The sequence below is a fragment of the Montipora foliosa genome, chromosome 2, assembly GCF_036669935.1.
Source record: "Montipora foliosa isolate CH-2021 chromosome 2, ASM3666993v2, whole genome shotgun sequence".
Lineage (NCBI taxonomy): Eukaryota > Metazoa > Cnidaria > Anthozoa > Scleractinia > Acroporidae > Montipora > Montipora foliosa.
The window spans coordinates 21,034,287-21,051,786 of record NC_090870.1 but is presented as its reverse complement, the minus strand read 5'-3'; the positions used below and the strand labels follow the sequence as shown (position 1 = coordinate 21,051,786).

The 17,500-nt window shown below is 40.0% G+C and overlaps 1 protein-coding gene across 1 annotated transcript in view; it reads right to left on the bottom strand.

Annotated features, from left to right (window-relative positions):
- Positions 1-340: 340 nt before the first annotated feature.
- LOC137992651 (ras GTPase-activating protein 1-like) overlaps positions 341-17,500 on the bottom strand; it is a 45,168-nt gene continuing 28,008 nt past the window's right edge. Inside the window, exons 18-25 of the mRNA XM_068838115.1 lie at positions 17,071-17,213; positions 14,676-14,791; positions 14,389-14,475; positions 14,170-14,237; positions 13,134-13,222; positions 12,917-12,994; positions 3,667-3,789; positions 341-1,899 (exon numbers count right to left, since the gene is read on the bottom strand). Of these exons, the coding sequence (XP_068694216.1) occupies positions 1,789-1,899; positions 3,667-3,789; positions 12,917-12,994; positions 13,134-13,222; positions 14,170-14,237; positions 14,389-14,475; positions 14,676-14,791; positions 17,071-17,213 (815 nt within the window). The 3' untranslated portion in view covers positions 341-1,788. The remainder of the gene's footprint in view (positions 1,900-3,666; positions 3,790-12,916; positions 12,995-13,133; positions 13,223-14,169; positions 14,238-14,388; positions 14,476-14,675; positions 14,792-17,070; positions 17,214-17,500) is intronic.

The window sequence follows — 17,500 nt, the reverse complement described above, 5'->3', positions numbered from 1 at the left end:
AGACATTTGCACAGATACCCTCCACCTCAACGTTGCCAGCATTGAAAATTCAAGGATGAATGTACATATGACAATTGCGACAAAGCCTTGAGTATTTTTAAACCGTCTTGAATTAAAGTTACGTGATCTTATAAAGTATAAAGGTGCTATGTGTCACACGAGTTCTGTTTAAAGTTTTTTCTTACAAGAATGGATCTACCCAACCGACTGTTTTCTACGCGATCCACCTCCGCATTCGCCTTTGTCAACCCATAATTCGTGCATTTTTTACCTTCCCCCCACCCTTCGTTCTTAACGACTAACCCAAGTAACCTCACGCAAAAAACAACTATACCACACATCAAATAATAAACATTTATTTGTACAAAATATCTCATTTATGATAACATTTCTTTTTTTTTTTGGGTGACCAGAAATTTTTCTCTTATAATATTTGATTCGCGAAATCCCTATGTGATAATATTCTGCTATCTACAAAATTTTTGCCAAAAGCCGGTAATGTGGAAAACAGTAGCTTGTAGAGGACCTTTTACGCACTTTTGAGCAACGGGTGAGAATCGGAAATGAGGAGTTGATAAGTTGCCTTAGCCTCAAGAAAAGATCAGTTTGAAGATTCGGGTGAAGACTGCTAGCCCTTGAATATCAAAAGCTTAGATGCAGTTTCCGTCCGTTGCTCAAAATTGCGCTTTCTAACAGGAGATTCGGGCGCATTAAATTTAACAAAGTACTAAATAAACATTGTAAGGAAACAGTGTCTTCATGTGCTGAATGAGCTCATGGCTTCACAATGCAAATGGCATTGATTTATCAATATCAAAAACTCTAAGGCAAACAATAGTCAACTGCACTCACAATAAAAAAAAGAGAAGAACAGAACGCATTTAATAAGAAAGAAAACACCCTCAATGGGTACAACTGTGATTGAATGAAAAATATCAAAAAGTATTGCAACAGAAAAGGTTCATTTAAGGCCCAGTCTTGCCCCAGGTACTTTGCGAGCTCCACGCATTAGCTTGCCATTTTGTTTAAGACGAACAACCGAGAGGGTTCGTTCTTTCTCAATAAAATCGGTTGCAACGGTCGCTTTACCCGTTCTTAAGTATTCACTAACAGCAGTAAGTATAAACTGAACAAAGAACCATCGCTTTGTGCATTATTTATTTTGTGTGAAGTTCTGTCGGTGTTACAGATACGGAAAAAGGAATGCAGGGTATAAAAAACCTTCATTCGATGGCCTTCTGTATTCAGTGTGCCGGTCGATCTCTCACATATTAATATCATGATTTACCTGCATTTATTGGCCAATTTTTACCACATAATTACGAATCAAATTCGATGCAGGTCTTGGATTTGCTGAGGATGAACGCAATATTTCAGAGCATATCTCCCTTCAATGTTTACAACCCCCATATGCAACGGGTTTCTGAAGAAACAGCCTAAGCCGTGATCTTTGATGAACTTGAAAAAAGGTGAAGAACGTTAATTCTGTCGACGCCAAACAAAGCTGACTTCGTTTTACAGAAACCCATAAAGAGAAATGCGCACGAAACGTAAGAAGCAAGAGACTGGGCCGAGCGTTACCATTTAGCAGTTCCTCAACGAAGGCCGGGTTATCGCTGAAGCAATTATTACAGAAGAATTGAAAAAATAAGGCACATTTGGAAAGTTATAAACTCTTATCTTTATATTAACAATTTGTTTTCATGGTCGGCGGAAAAACCGTAAAATGAGAATTTACAAGGGCACATCACGGCTGCGCACTGAAGTCTACATTATTTAATGGTCACATTAGACCAGCTTCTCGTTTCTGCTTGGTAGCTGAGTGCAGTTTTCTTGTAGATACTGTTGTTCCCGTTGTCGTAAGGTTTCCGTAACAGCTACAATCTTTTTCAAAGCAGGCTAAAAACAAAAATATTACAGAAAATGAAGTTGGAAAGGGTTGTTGTTGATAACACTTAAGTTAAGCTAAAGAGACAACCGTGCATACGGCGAGAGCTACTAAAATTTGAATTGACCAATCAGAAATCATGAGCGAGAGGGAAAAACTGTGCTATCCGACGTCACGTCAATTATTTGCAATTAAAGGGCCAGAAAGCCATTTAAAACACTTTATGGCAACTTTTTCGTCAACAAACTTTGGCGCCAAATCTGGGTTGCCAGAGACCGGCGATTTGAACGTCAGCAGTTGTGCTTTGGCTGTTATTTGTGCTTTTTCTAACTATTTTAAGACGAACTCTGTCTAATATTTTCGAATAACGTGTAATGATAATGTATTTAATTGTGTTAACTTCGCGAAAAAAGACTTTGATGACGTCCTTTCACCAGGGTAGATCGACAACAACGTCGTTTCACGCACAGAAAAGCCTCTTTTCCAGTGAAAGGGCAAATGATTGACAGGATAGCACAGTTTTGACCGCCGCGCGCACTGCGGGAGCGGGTTCCGTATGGACGGAACCCTATATAACCATTTTCAGTATTGAGCATAAAAAACAAACGAAATAGCTGCACTGATTATCTCCCTGCAGGGTGCTTAAAGAGCGCGGCAAAAAACTGGTCTGTCGCGTTGTGCAAACCATACTAAGACATGAAAGCAAAATGTCCAACTGATGGGAAAAAAGGATTTATAATTCTTAGCATTGCGAATTGTAAATGGAAAGACCTATTCTCGAGACGCCATTACTCCTTTTACCAACAATACCCAACGGAATGGTGCTGTTTTGTTGGCCTTGAAAGGTATCCGTACTTACGTTTCCCACATTTCACTCCAATCACTAAAAATGCATATGTTAAAGTTACTATTTCATTCTGATTGAAACATTTCTAGGAAAATAAGACGAAGTTATAGCAAAATTGAATTACACTTTGACTGGTTAATAAAGAAATGTAGATTTGTTTTAGAGTGTTATTTTGCGGCCAACGACGAAAAGCAAATGTCTACTATCGCTTGTCGTAAGGTAAAGGTAAAGTCTGCTACGAGACTAGAAGGCCCATCAGGCCGGCGCTTATCTCCGGTTTCTGTAGCATGAAGCGACTACGAGTATTTCTACTCCCCACTGGATGGGATGCCAGTCCAGCGCAGGGTTAAGTATCTTGCCCAAGAACACAACACAATGTCCCCGACCAGGACCCGAACCCGGACCACTGGATCCGGAGTCGAGCGCACTAACCATGAGGCCACCGTGTTTGTCGTAAAAACACAAAATTAATTTTTAAACATATTAAAAGTTGAAGGTAACAGGCAAACAATGATTTGAACTCGAAGAATTCTTATTGATTTTTGGCAAAACTTAAATTTCAACCTAAGGTTTGCGCAAAACAAAGGAGGGAGTTTTAAGGCTTCCTGATTCTAAAAAAAATTACAAAACAAAAACACCGTGATAAAGAACTTCTTTATGGTTGTTAGATCGGAAATCGTGGTGTTATTTAAAGGATAATGGTAAGAAGCTAAACACTTCGCAAAACAAACAGCTAAGCTTCAAGCAGGAGAGGCTGGATGATTAAATGAACGGGTTTTTTTTTGCCATGACTGTTATTTCAGGAACATGTTATCGCATGACTTTCTCTTGCAATTCGGACGACCACAATTTGAACTCGAGAGAACGAAGTTACCGTCACATTTGTCGCTTCTTCGCCAAAATATCGGTAAAAAGAGTTGTAGCTCTCTACCTGTGAACAACTCAGCTGTTGAAGCTCTGATTCGTATTTGCAGCATATGTCATGAAGCGCCGCAAGATCACGCGACGGGTCTGACGACACTTGCTCTGTGATTGGTGGCATTTGCGTCACATTCTGCAAAAGAAGAGTTCAAAGGAGAAAATATTTCAAGCTGTAAAGCTGGCACCCTTACGGTTCATCCTGTAGTGATGTTTTACCAAAGCCACATAGTTGTGCCAGAATTTTCTACTGTGGTCTTTTATCGTGCCCAGTTTGCTTCGTCTTTTTGTCTTATTGTTGGATTTTAGTGTTACTTGTTCTCTACCTTTATCGTGTCTCATAGCAAATTGTACCTTACTAGTGTTAACTATCTAGTACATAATAATAGAAGTCGTATGATGTACTATCAACATTTTCGAATTCAAAACTCGTGATTTTCCCGAAACGCTCCCAGATACCGTGACATTTCTAATTTAAGCCAAATAATATTGTGGTTAAAGTTTGTTTTTAAATGACCAAATCGACATCTGGATAACGTTATAAAATATATAATATCTGACATAACCTTTTTTCTTTTGGTTTGTGCTAAACCAAGTTTCCGCCGTTTTAACCTCGTGCTTGAATACGTGAGAAACCGCTGCCTACCTGTAACCTGAGCCGGTTTACATGCGATCAACGTTTGCAAGCAGATTCAGGTGATGTTGCGCCGAAATTTCCAACGAAAGTTTCATGTTTATTTACCCACAAACCCTTTCTTGGACACCTGACTCTTTCGAGAAAGATTAAGTTATTTTATCCAAGGGAAAGTAGGCGTCGCAAATGTGAAAGTTGCAGTTGGACGCGACGGTCGACGGCTACTGAGTTTTGAAAACAGTTGACACTTCCGATTGTTTGATAAAAGCTCGTCTTTATTTCACTTTATCCTTGCTTTGACACTTCTATGATTCCATGATTCCATTTATAATTAAAATTTTTCCATGCCTTTCCATGACCGACCATAAAATTCCATGACTTTCCAGGTTTTCCAATGTGGGGTTTTGAATTCAACCGGCGAAATCATCAACAAAATCTTCGGCCGCTTCAGCTCTCAGTCGACCTCATCGGTCCGCACGTTCTGCCACCAATAAACTCAGCAGTAATTTCAGGTGATCTTCAGGAATATCACTTTCTCTTACATTATCTGAGGAGAAATTGGATTGAAAGTCGTACTTTGCCCTTGGTGCCAACTGGAAAATTTGTGAAGTTTCCGAACTCAGGCGGCAGAAAACGACACAATACCATTCTAAAGCTTCTCGAACACTTTCCGTTGTTGAAATCTTGGATGTTTCCCACCTTGAAAGCACCGTAAAGCTCGAACAGACCGGGTCACAATTTGAACCTAACTAGAGGCTCAATGAGCGTAAACTGGGTTGTCTGTGGTACGTGTTACACAGAAATAGAAGGCAATGAGTTGAGTGGTACTGAACTGCAGCGTTCCAGTTATCATTTAGACTATTTGGAGGGTCACCCAGACGTGGCCCTTTGGTTAACATGTTCTCACGCTGATTATTTTGTAATGTCGTGTCCCGTTTTGAGGTCTTTAGTTCTTTAAGCTTCGGTATTAAACTCAGTTCAAAGATAACAAACACGCTCTTGAGTAAAACTCACTCAATTCTTCTTTAAATAGTCTGCAAAAATACTAACCGCAAATTGCTCTGACGGACGTTTTCCTGCACGTCATGCATGTCTTGCAGTTGCACTAAGCAAACGTTTATTCCACACACTAAGGGAGGATTGGACATGTTGTTTCCGCTTCATAATTCCTGTTCTTTTAGTCTAATCTGATGCCAGGTTTAAATTTTTTTTAGCTTAACGTTTGCACCAAAAAGCACCGTAAAAGTCAAACAAGGCAAGCCAAAAGATATCCTGGGTGCCAGAGGACTTTCCGTCGGGGAGAACGCTGCGCGATTCCAAATCAACGGTCGAGGACGAAAAAAAAATACCTCTGGTCGCACAACCCCAGTTCCATGCGTAGAGACAGTTCAGATTTCTCATCAAACCAGTTTTGGCCGCCAAGCCTAGACTGCTTCCCACGGGGCGCCATGAAGCGTGTCAATAACATTCCTGAAAATTGTGATTACAGTGATGGCTATTCATTTCAACAGCTTTAATAATTTTGGAGCAGTTTTAACAAAGTTGTATCGATTTTCGGTTTTTAAAGAAAATTTAGTGTTGAACGTGTTTAAAACAGGATACTGTAATAGCAAAGAGCTAGAGATCCCAGCCTAAAGTGCAGAATGGACGACTTTAAAATGCGAGAAACGTTTGTCTGTCCTTACCATTTTTCGTCCATGAGTCCTCCGTTCGCAGACACAGTTGCAACAAATGTTGTGACTTCATTTTCTTTAGTTAATTGCCCCGACCGTCCATCTTGTATAGTTGATGGAGTACCATGGGGAACTACCTCGGAAATAGTGATGTCATCGACATACTTCCAGTAACTCGATCCACAAGTTCGGTCGTTAACCATAACCAAAAAGAGAACTGGACCAAGCTTGGTCCCTTGTGGGACCCCGGCATGCACCGGGGACCATTCGGAAAAGAGCCCGTCAAGCTTTACAGCTTATCGTCTCTGTGATAGAAAGCTGCAAATCCACTTGACGATAATGGGTCTAGCGCCCATTTTCAAAAGCTTGCATAGCAGAATATTATGGTCAATATGGTCAAACGCTTTAGAGAAATCTAAAAAGCACACTCTCAGATACGTACCAGGTGATTCAATAATAATAATAATAATAATAATAATAGAGCGGTTTTCAATTGACTGTCGAAAGTAATTAGCGAATTACTTTGGTTTATGATTACTTCACTTAGTGATTGGTTCAAAGTTCTCGCGCCACTTTTTCAACCAATCAAAAGTGAAACCAAAACCAATCGTGGCTCGCGCGTTCTCATTTTCCCGCGCTTTGTGTCAGCTACGTGTAATTACTTCAAGTTTTGATTGGTTTGCCGGATTGTCTCCGTCCTTTTTGATTGGCCAAAGTAATTACTTTGGTTTTGGTTTTACGACACTCATTTGAAAACCGCTCTAATAATAATAATAATAATAATAATAATAATAATAATAATAATAATAATAATAATTTATTAATTTATATTGCGCTTTTGAACATACAATGATCAAAAGCGCATCACAATGATCCAAAGCGCATCACAGTATTAAAATTCAAGAGATGATATCAAGTTATGCAGCATATCAAGGAGACAAAAGGTGGTTGACACGCCTTTGAGAGAACCAAACTGATTTGGATCAGTGTGCTCCTTGATGTCCTCCATGAGCCACTGGACAGCAAAATCCTCAAATACCTTTGTAGTTAGAGCTAGTGCTCGCAGGTCATTATCACAGGTGACGGGTGACGCCTTTGGTATTGGCAATATATGGGCATCTCTCCACGCCGAGGGGAAGTCATCAGACAACAAAGAACGGTTAAAGATAGTGGTCACGGGCTCAGAAAGCTCGGACGCGAATATTATCAGAATTCGATTTGGAATCGCGTCAGGACCACAAGCTTTGAAAGGACTTAGCCTGAGCAGGTTTTTGTAGACTTCCGTGGGGCGGATGAAAGGCAGGGAGCGTTAGGTAATCCAGGGCTGGAACATCAGATGTTACGAAACAAAAAAGTTGTTAAGCCTATTTGCCAACTCCAGGCCAGACATTACCTTATTGTCGACCTCATAACTAATAGTACTAGTGCCACTGGATTTACCGGAGAGCTAGTTAACGAGACTCCACCGCTTCCGTGGGTCAGTAGTTTTCAGATGGCTAACCTTCTCAGAGTAAAAGGCTTTTTTCCTGGCGGCAATCTCATCGCGCACCCTGGTGCGCAGCTCTCTCAATCTGCCATTCCTATCAGAATGGAACGCACGCTGCCTTTGAAGAATGAGCTGCTTAATGCGAGATGTCATCCAGGGTCCGTCGGTAGGATGGATTTTCACCTACTTTATTGGGAAATGAATATCAAGTGCTGTTTTCACATCAGTGTTAAACGACTCCGTTAAGCTGTCGACTGAAGCCACGCTGTCTAGACCAGTGAACCAATGATGACTAGAAACCCACCTCCCGAAAGCATTAATAGCCGACTACTGAAACCGACGAACGCTGCGTTTCTGGGCCTTAGGAGCGCGCACCGTATTATCACGAGATGGTTTAGGTCTCCAAAACACAGAGCCGTGATCTGATGTACCCAGGTATGCGCTTACAACAGGTTAATCATAACGATTACAAATGTCCGTTAGAATAAGGTCCAAGATACCATTTCCACGGGTGGGATCGCGAACTATTTACTTAAGGTTATGATCGACGAGAACGTCACTAAAAGTCTAAAGTGCTAAAATCACCGCAAATAATGACGCCACACTCCGAAATGCGCAGACCTAACAGAGTCTAGTGTTTCTATCAGATAGGACACTCGATCTCTATTTTCTTGCGCTAGCGCTTCAGGAAAGTAAACAATGCCGCAGCTACTGCCTGAAAGTGGACGTGGTAACCGGTGAGGCCGAAGCCATAACCACATGCATTCGAAAACAGGATGTTCCAGATCAGTTCTCCGCATACACGGGATTCCTGTGGTGACAAAAGCGCAGACACCACCACCCTCTCTGTCAGGGCGATCTCTCCGGTAAAGGACGTAGCCCGGAATACTTATATAAGCACTGTCGATGTAGCTGTGCAACCAGGACTCCGTAATAACACGGACATCCATGCCGCTCGTCGTCAATTGTGCAGAAAATGCATCGAGCTTTTTCTTGATCGATCTAGCGTTAACCAAGTAGAAACTCGGAAGTCGGCACGCTTTCGCGGTTTGACCAGCAGACTGGCCGGCAATTCTTTTACATGTTCCTCCAAGTACAGGTTGAATTTGTGCGTTACTTCGATTTCGAGTCATGCTGTTCTGTGATATTCTAACCGGTATGTTTTTTCTTTCACAAATAGGCGACTCATGAAGGTGTTGCCTATTACAAAAGGTGAGGGCAGCAGTTGCTGTTTGAGAGATCTGCCTGACCGCATCCAAGTTGTTGGCTTGAATATTTAATGTTGTCCATGTAGAAATACTCAAATGTCCCACATAAAATCCCTTTCATATCTTAGTGTACAGGAAGGTGGACCGTTAGGTGTAGAAGATGCTAGTAGAATGGGCCGTCGTGGTAGTTGTTGTTTCCTGAGTCCAGCTCTACATCCCCGTCGCGTTGGCTTAGTTCTTGAAACTCCGAGTTTGTACAACATTCCCCAAAGGTTCACATTAAGGCGAGCTTTTTGAGAACAAGCTGAAATTGCTCTCAAAGCTTCACCCGAATATCTAGTTGCCATCTTTAAGGAGAGGCGAAAAGGTAGAAAATTGTGCAAATTTGCAGAGCGCCGAAATGTGCTGCCGAGTAGGCGCTCATTTGCATAAGCTACAAATAAAATGGGTCAAAGCCGTTCAAGTAGCAAACGGACCATTGGAACAGTTTGGCCTTTCCCTCTCGTGCCGAAGTCACGCAACGCTGCTTGTCACAAGGGCTGCTGAGTTTTTCCAAGCAGAAACTCCCTCGAACGTAATGTCCAATCAGCAAACTAGGACAAATTCTGTCCATGGAAATGAGGTTCTGGGGTTGCGCGATCACACGTTTGTTTTTTTCGTCCTCGACCGTTGATTTGGAATCGCGGAGCACTCTCTCCGACCTTGAAAAAAAAAATTCCTCTGGCACCCAGGGTAGCCAAAAGGAAGATGAAGAAAAAAAAAAATCCAATATAAAACTCTGAATTTCTAATTCTCAGCGAAAGATTAATTAATGACAACCGATCGTAAAAACACTAAAATTTCTGCAGTCTCTGACGTCTATGAATCAAGGGGAAGGTCATGATATTCTGTCAAAGGAAGAAATTGATCGCGTGCTAGGCAACCACAAAGGTGCACGTGATCAACTTGTGTCAACGTCCTTGTTTAGATTGAATGAACTAAAGGTAAGAATGTTAACCGTTCGTCGTTTTCAGAGTAAAACAATTATCTCCAAATCAAGGAGAGCTTCCATATTGAGCGGTTGAAACCCGAACTCAACAAACAAGTTGATCATGTCAGTTTAGCATTACACTTAGTTGGTTAGTTTAAATTTTACCTATTTGTATATATATATACGAATTATCTTGTAAAAAAATTAATGTTACATTCACTATGGCTGAAGATGATGTTTGAAATATCGAAACATGTTCCTTAAACTCAAAAGTGTGGTTGTATTTTTAAAAATATTAGTAACACTTGTGCTATCCAGACCATTTGGAAAACAGAGTTTGTAATTGAAAATCTAAACATCTAAGAGATGCAAAACATACTTGCGAACACGTGAACCTGAATTATCGCAAATACTGACAAACACAAAAGCGAGGAAAATGGTTAATACATATGAAGTTTTTTTACTATCTGAATGTTTTTGGGTTAGACTAAAGCGATATCGTAATATGGTGGAAAAATTTTCAAACTGAATGAATAATTAATGCATAATGTAAACAATCTTCGCACTAGTAAGTCGTAGCAATAAATTTGATTAACCAGGAACTTAAAGAAATATTTTGGCTTTCCAAATAGAACTTATTTTACACTGCAGTGACAAAACTGTTCTTTTTCTGACGTTAAAACCTATAGCTACCTATTAATCATTTGCCAGAAAGAACACGACTAAAACTTCCTGTCATCCTTATGAAAACTGCTCGGCGAGTGTCAAATTTCAGCCCACGTATGCAAATTAGTGGAGTTCGACCATTACACAACACGATGAATCCACAAAGGCCCAAAAAAATCTCACAAAAACCTTTCCAGCGAAAGTTTTATTCAAAGAAAGAACACATTTGGCTCTGCCATAACAATTCTTGACTAAGAACAATTAGTCAAATTTCCAATTGTTTTTTACCTGAAGACTGTGCAGAGTTGAATACAAATAAATACATGTATAAATAGCCAGACAACAGAAATCACAGATCCACTCAAGGTGTTCGATTCCTTATCTCTCCATATTTAACCAGAAAAAGTTACCAGAGAATTTCCCATTTGGTTTCAGTGTTGTACATAGCATTACAGTAAGTAAAATATTGGAAATACAGCTGACTTTGATACGGCTCGACGAAGGATATTACTCGTCGCTTTCAAGATTCCAGATTATTTATTTATTTTTCACCGCCTGTCTTGTTTATGCAATTGACGTTCAATCTCTTCACAAGGGTATATTTTGTTTAAAGATCCAGTAAAACGCTATTCGGGTTACGATGACTTCGACGCCATTGTAGATTAATTTAATATGCTACTGTGTCCACAAGATAAAATCTACGCATTTCTACTAAAATAATATTACAAAACATACTTAATTGACCACTCCCCATAGGGGCTTTTCAGGGCCAATGAAACACAACCAACGAAACGACAGAACAGAACAACTGTTAAGAATCCCAACTAGCCGGAGGCAAACCAGTTGGCTATTTACAAGTGCAGCTGGGAAGTTGAACCAGGGACTACCAGGATCAAATTAAACGAGTGGTCAGAACGGGTCTTGAACCCGGGATCTCCGGATCTCAAGGCAAGCGCCCTAACCACTGGGCCACACTGCCTCCTCCTACTACTCCCTGAAACCTACCAAAAATACGCACAGAAGACTTCACGCACAAACAAAGAGAATACTTAACAGGGAAGTGACAGGAACGATCTATTGCGCAACCTTTATATTTCCTTGACACGAAAAAAAAAAAATCGAAGGAGAAGTGTGAAGAAGTCGTAGATACATTGCTTAAAAAATAGTTGCTTTCTAATCTTGTTAGGAAACAATGACTGAATTCGAGTTTGATTTTTCTATAAAAACATATGCTAAAAAGATCAGGTCATTTTCAAATATCTGAAGGGTCCTCAACTATGTAAGCCGGCAGCTACGAATGTTTGTGGTAAGTTAAAACAAGGATTGTTTCCAAAACTTTTCAACCTTTCACGAAACTGGAACGGATCATGAAACATGTTGTATTTAGTTGCATTTTGTACATGCAAAAGAGCCAGGAGAAAATAATCGCCAACCGGTGTTTTTGGCTCCTTTAAACTTTTTTCGAGGTTGTTGAAAGCCTATGAAAGTACCAGAGGATAAGCATTTTGCTAGGAAAGAATAAATTGACCTCTTCAGCTTGCACGTTTTGTTTTTCCCATTTCAGACCAAGTGATGTTGCTCTAGAGAACAGTTTCTTTGAAATGTCGGCTTATGCACGCGCTTATTTACGAATAACTTATGAAAAAACAAAAGAATTCCCTCCAGAACATCACGCGGTCTGCAATGGGAAAACGTGCAAGCTAAAGAGGTCAATTCGAGTTTGATTCTTATCCTAAAGGAATGCTTCACTGTTCAACTACAACAAGGTGATAACGAAAATAACTGGATATTTCTCAACTATGTAAACACAACTATCAAGAGCTTTTAACCACATCTTTACATTTACACATCTTTAGCTTTTAAATGTGTTACAAGTATACCTTATAGGTATTGAATATAAGCAACAGAATGGTGAAATATAAATAACAAACTAAAAGAGCAGTAGTTTGTTTTAAGTGAACACAGTAGTCACTATCCATGACAATCTCACGGCTTGCTCTTTAGCATAGTTAATCTAGGGACTGGTACATCTATTAATTATGTCCTTAGCTAATACGAGTGGCCCTGTGATCTTGGCGGTCGACGACCAAATGTCTCTTCGCATTCATTTTTAACACAGAACAATGGCTCGGTAACACATGCTGACTGCAACGAGTATCAATTCCGTCAGAACGAACGAAAAAAAGTCGAAGAATATTTCAACGTATAACGTTGCGGAATTACTTCGAAAAGTGAAAAGTCGGAAAATCGATATTGATCGTTGCCATATCGATTTGAATTCAACTGAGTGAATGACACATATGCATGTCTTGAAAAAATCGATATTGCTCGTTGTCTTATCGATTAGTTTACATCTGAGTGAGTGACAAATTTGAATATTCTAACCCCTAACGATAATCGTTGATACACTTCGTGTATCCACGACTAAAAATAATAAAGCGGACAAATTCCACTCATTTTCTGACTGGATTGCCATACGGAAACCCAATAAAAATATAATTTATGCCTGCTCGATTTGTACATGCGAGTTTCCGATTGGCGGAGATTTTATGGCTGTGGCCTTGATTATCTTCCTCTACAATCTATTTATGACAATTAACGGATGGGAATTAATACTATGACTCACCGAAAGCTCGTCCAAGAAGTTTACCATCTTTTCTTTGTTCTTTAAAATGAACGGGTTCACTGGTGTCATGAAGGATTCCTGAGCAAACGCAAATGAAAAAGAAGATAAAAACAGAAAAATAAAGAAACAGAGATAGACTGAAAGACGACGTGGTAGAGGGACTTAAGAAAAGACATATAAAATGACAGCTCTTTCACTAACAAGCAGGACTCTTTACCTTAACCCCAAATTCGACTAAATTTGCTAAATTTTGAAGACACTTAGCCACAAGTGTCAGAGTTCGCGCGGCACATGACGAAGGAGTTTCTGATGAAACAGAAAGCACATTTCAGTTGGTTAGCAATGATGCAAAAACTATAATACCGGTAACAAAAGCGTTTTAACTGACATAGATAGGTCAAATAGTTTAACACTACAACATTATTAATATTTCCTTTCTATCATCCACCGAAAAACGGCTATGTACATTTTGAAAATGTTATATTAGTATGGGAAACCAAATAGTGACGAGTGAAATTAGGGAATAATTTCACGCGCGTTTTATCCAAAATCAAATTATTTCACGAGCCTTTAAGGTCCGTGCAAACGCTCGCAACATTGTTGCAACATTGTTGGGCCCAACATGTTGCGAGCGTTTGCACACCATGTTGTGTGTTGTTGGATGAAGTTTGAAACTGGTCAAACTTCAGAGCCAACAAGTGCCAACATTTCTATTGTTTCGCGGTCATCGAAGCGTGGTCCAACAATGTTGCGTTCGTTTGCACAGCACATCCAACAATGTTGCGCCGGCGCACGCGCACTACATGCCACATCTCCACACAAATACATGCGAACAAGAAATCAACATGGCGTCGGAGTTAGAAAACGTCCCAGAGTCCTTTGTATTGTCATCTAAAGACCCAACATGTTGTGACTTGTTGCGAGCGTTTGCACACATCTGCTAACATCGCGCAACAAGAGACAACATTGTTGGGCCCAACAATGTTGCGTGTTGTTGCGAGCGTTTGCACGGGCCTTTAGGCGAGCGGAATTATTTGACCTTAGACAAAACGTAAGTTATTTCACGAGTATACCATTTGATTAGCTATTAACATAATGGGTGACAAATTACAACATTGTAATTTCACATGTGAAATTATAAATTAACGCTGAAATTTCGCCCAAAATTAAGAAGTAATTTGTCATCCATGTTATTAATGCTATAAAACACTGAATACACCTTAATGTTAAAAAAGACTGAATGAGTAATTTACCTGACATCATGTTGCATATTTTTGGATTCATTATCGCTGGGCAAATTAGCCTTAGAAAAAGAAACGCACTGAAACGAAAGGAAAACAATTTTAGAAGAAAATTCCATGTGAATCTTGTGATCATTCAGATTCGAAACGATCAGCTAGCCTACCATTTGGACACTTTTACAACTGCAATGTCTATAAGGCATGGAGGAAATGACTCAATCGCAAACTCACCTGACAACTCGACTTCTAACTACCTCATTCTCTGCCCATCGATCTTTAACATTTTGTTGCAAACAGGAAAATAGATAACGTAAATTTCTGGAAAATATGAAAACGAAATTATTGTTTTACAACATCTTTTTCAGAGGAAAGGGTCACTTATAGGGGAACTGATTTCATTCTCATTACTTTGCCTCGATCGATTCACACCATTGAAATGTGCATAACATTTTCAAAGTATGAAAATAACTATTGCAAGGAAAAAAAAAACAAGAATTATTTATGAAAACATGGCTTACCTCGGGCAATTTCCAGCAGAGTTGACGATAGCACCAACCCCATCAAATAAAAAATCTAAGAGCTGTTTGAGGTTTACCACGGTATCGGCGCCTTTTTCAAGTTTTGCCGGATTTAACTGCGAAATCACAACAAAAATTTGGTGAGAAGACATGAAAATCGATAACAACAACAACTACACAAAAATATAACAAAAGGAGACATGCTCGCTGACAGTTCATTTTTACTTGGTAAATCATTTAAAAAGCTTCTATCTTTTCGTGGAATGTCATTCACCCTGCTAGCAGAGCCTTTCTTTTGCTTGCTCGATTTTGGCGTTCTCGAGAAAGGCTCTGCATGAATCGAGTAAGATCTTTATTGAATATGCGCTGCATGTTGCCAGGATACAGTCTCGAACCCAAGCCTAAAATGCCAGATCTCGCCGCCATCTTGGTTTTTCATGCCAGCGGGCTCAATTATAACCATCGGTTTTGTCACCAAACGGACGCTCGCACTGGAAAAACCGGTTTCACGAGAGAAAACAAGATTGACTAATCCAGAAGTTCGGGCTGCGGCGGCTTCAAAGAGTTGACGCGATTCGGGCAGAGCCTACTTTTCTCCTCCTCAGTAAAGAAAAAGACAAAAGGAGGCTCTGCTCGCAGGGTGAATGTCATTGCGCCAAATTATTCTGGTCCGATTTTGCATATTAGTATTGGTGGAATTCCACATAAAATGTACACACTAGCCCTCAAGAACGTGATGTCCAAATGGTGAATGGTGGATAATGGCCAAACGATATATTCATGCTGCTGCTAAAAATGAACCCTTTTTTTGGCTTTTGAGGTCACCTAGCTTTTTGTAAAGCACTCAAGGACTTTACTTTCTCTGAGTCTCTTTGTTTGATTCGATTGCAATGCGTTTCCAAACTGCTCGGCTTTTCTGGTACTTGTCAATAAAAAGCGCGCTCGCGGAGCCTTCACTCTTAGAGTAAGGGGCATCCAACGTCAATTTTCGGAAAATATCTGTTCGGAAGACGATTTGAGATCTAGAATATTCGGAACATTTGTTCTAAAATTTCTTGCTTGCCTGCCTCTCCTAGGATTTTCGAACATCTCAGTGAAAAATGGTATAATTGCCCATTTTTAACGGATTTTTACCCTAAAAAGGTCACCTAGAATTTTCGGGAGCCTTTTTTCTGGCTGAAATTTTCGAAAAGGTAAGTTTTGATCCCTACAGACTTTTAGCTAGGAAATCCGAACAGGCAAACTTTTAGGGGATAAAATTATTGCTATATCTACCGTTTAAATACAAAAATACGTTTAACAATGCTATGTTTAAGTGGTTCTGAACTAAGTATTCTCGTTGGGTGCCCCTGTTAAGGTGGATGAACACAGTTTTTCCGCGGGCAGCAGTATTCATTGACGGCCGGCGCAGTTTTTGAAAACAAAACAAATATGGCGAAAACTTTATTTCTCCTTCTCGCAATGGTCTTGGCAATGCGATGTAAATAGGCTTTCATTACGTTTACATCATGGTTTTTTAGAAGTTAAAATTCTGCAGAGGAACCCACAATCTCGTTCCCAGAGTCTGCTTTTCTTTTGGTCAGCACCAAGAACACGGACTCTGGTCATTTCCCTGGCCAGAGTGCGTGTTCTTGGTGCTGACCAAAAGAAAGGTGGACTCTGGGGACGAGATGAACCCAGCAAAATGCTGCATGCGAATTCGCTCAAGAATTTGAGACCAACAGCTGTTGGCTGTTTTACCAAATTTCTTGCAAACCGGTCATTAGATTTTGTAGAAATTTGGAATTAAAATAGTTCCGACTACAAATCATGAATGAGTCGTCTAACTACAAAAACACAAACACATAAACTGTCAAAAATATAAAAATTTGGAGCGAATCGCTCTGACGAAGGGCTAACGCTCGAAACGTCAGCTTTTAGAATCTCTGTACGGTGGCCAATTTACATTATCAACTCCGTTGATAAAACCAAATTTTTGTATACTACTTCCCCACCGACGCAGCACCACAGTTTCTTTAGAAACTACCCCTTCATTCATTTGTCAAAAATATAAACCTTCGTGGTAGCACTTATCAGTGATCACGTATGAGCTTCCAGGCAAAAACTGCATAAATATGGCAGAAATCGAAGTATAAGTGCTTAAAAACTGTGTTCCGTCACCGTAATACAAGAAGACAAAAAACGCCAGTGCACGAGTAGGCGAAGTCCTGACAGGCGGCTCAGATGCGAAAAGGTATCCAAAAACGACACATTATACTTGAACGAAACATGCACTGATCATATAATAAACATACTGGTTCAAATAGCATCATTTGAAAAAATTGCAGTAGCTACACAGCTATCCAGAATCACGGCCTCTATTCATCTTTTTCAGCATAAAATTACTGCTACGTACCTCACAAGACTGCTTACAATCTAAAATTTTCACCACGACGTCGCCAATCGTCTGTTGAACATAAGGAATGGCCACCATTTTCATGTATTGATCCATAAGAGTTGTTGTTAATGAAGTTCCCCGAAACAACGTTGACACCTCCTCTACAATAACACATGCATATCAATGAGTAAGAGCAACGAATGCTGAAACCACAAAGAACTGGAGTGGAATGGGAGAAAAAGGGGAGTGTAGGATCTATTTTGTACGTATTGCAGGCCTACGGAATTGCCCATAATAGTCTCGGGCAGTTTTTTTTTCTTGCCATGTGCTTTCGAAGCCTGGAAATTTTCTGTGTGGAAGGTGTTTTGCAAATTTCTCTTGTGAGCTGGTTGTATCTCGGAAATCTCGTACTGTATGAGGTACCTATCGTGTTTTGCATTTATTTGCT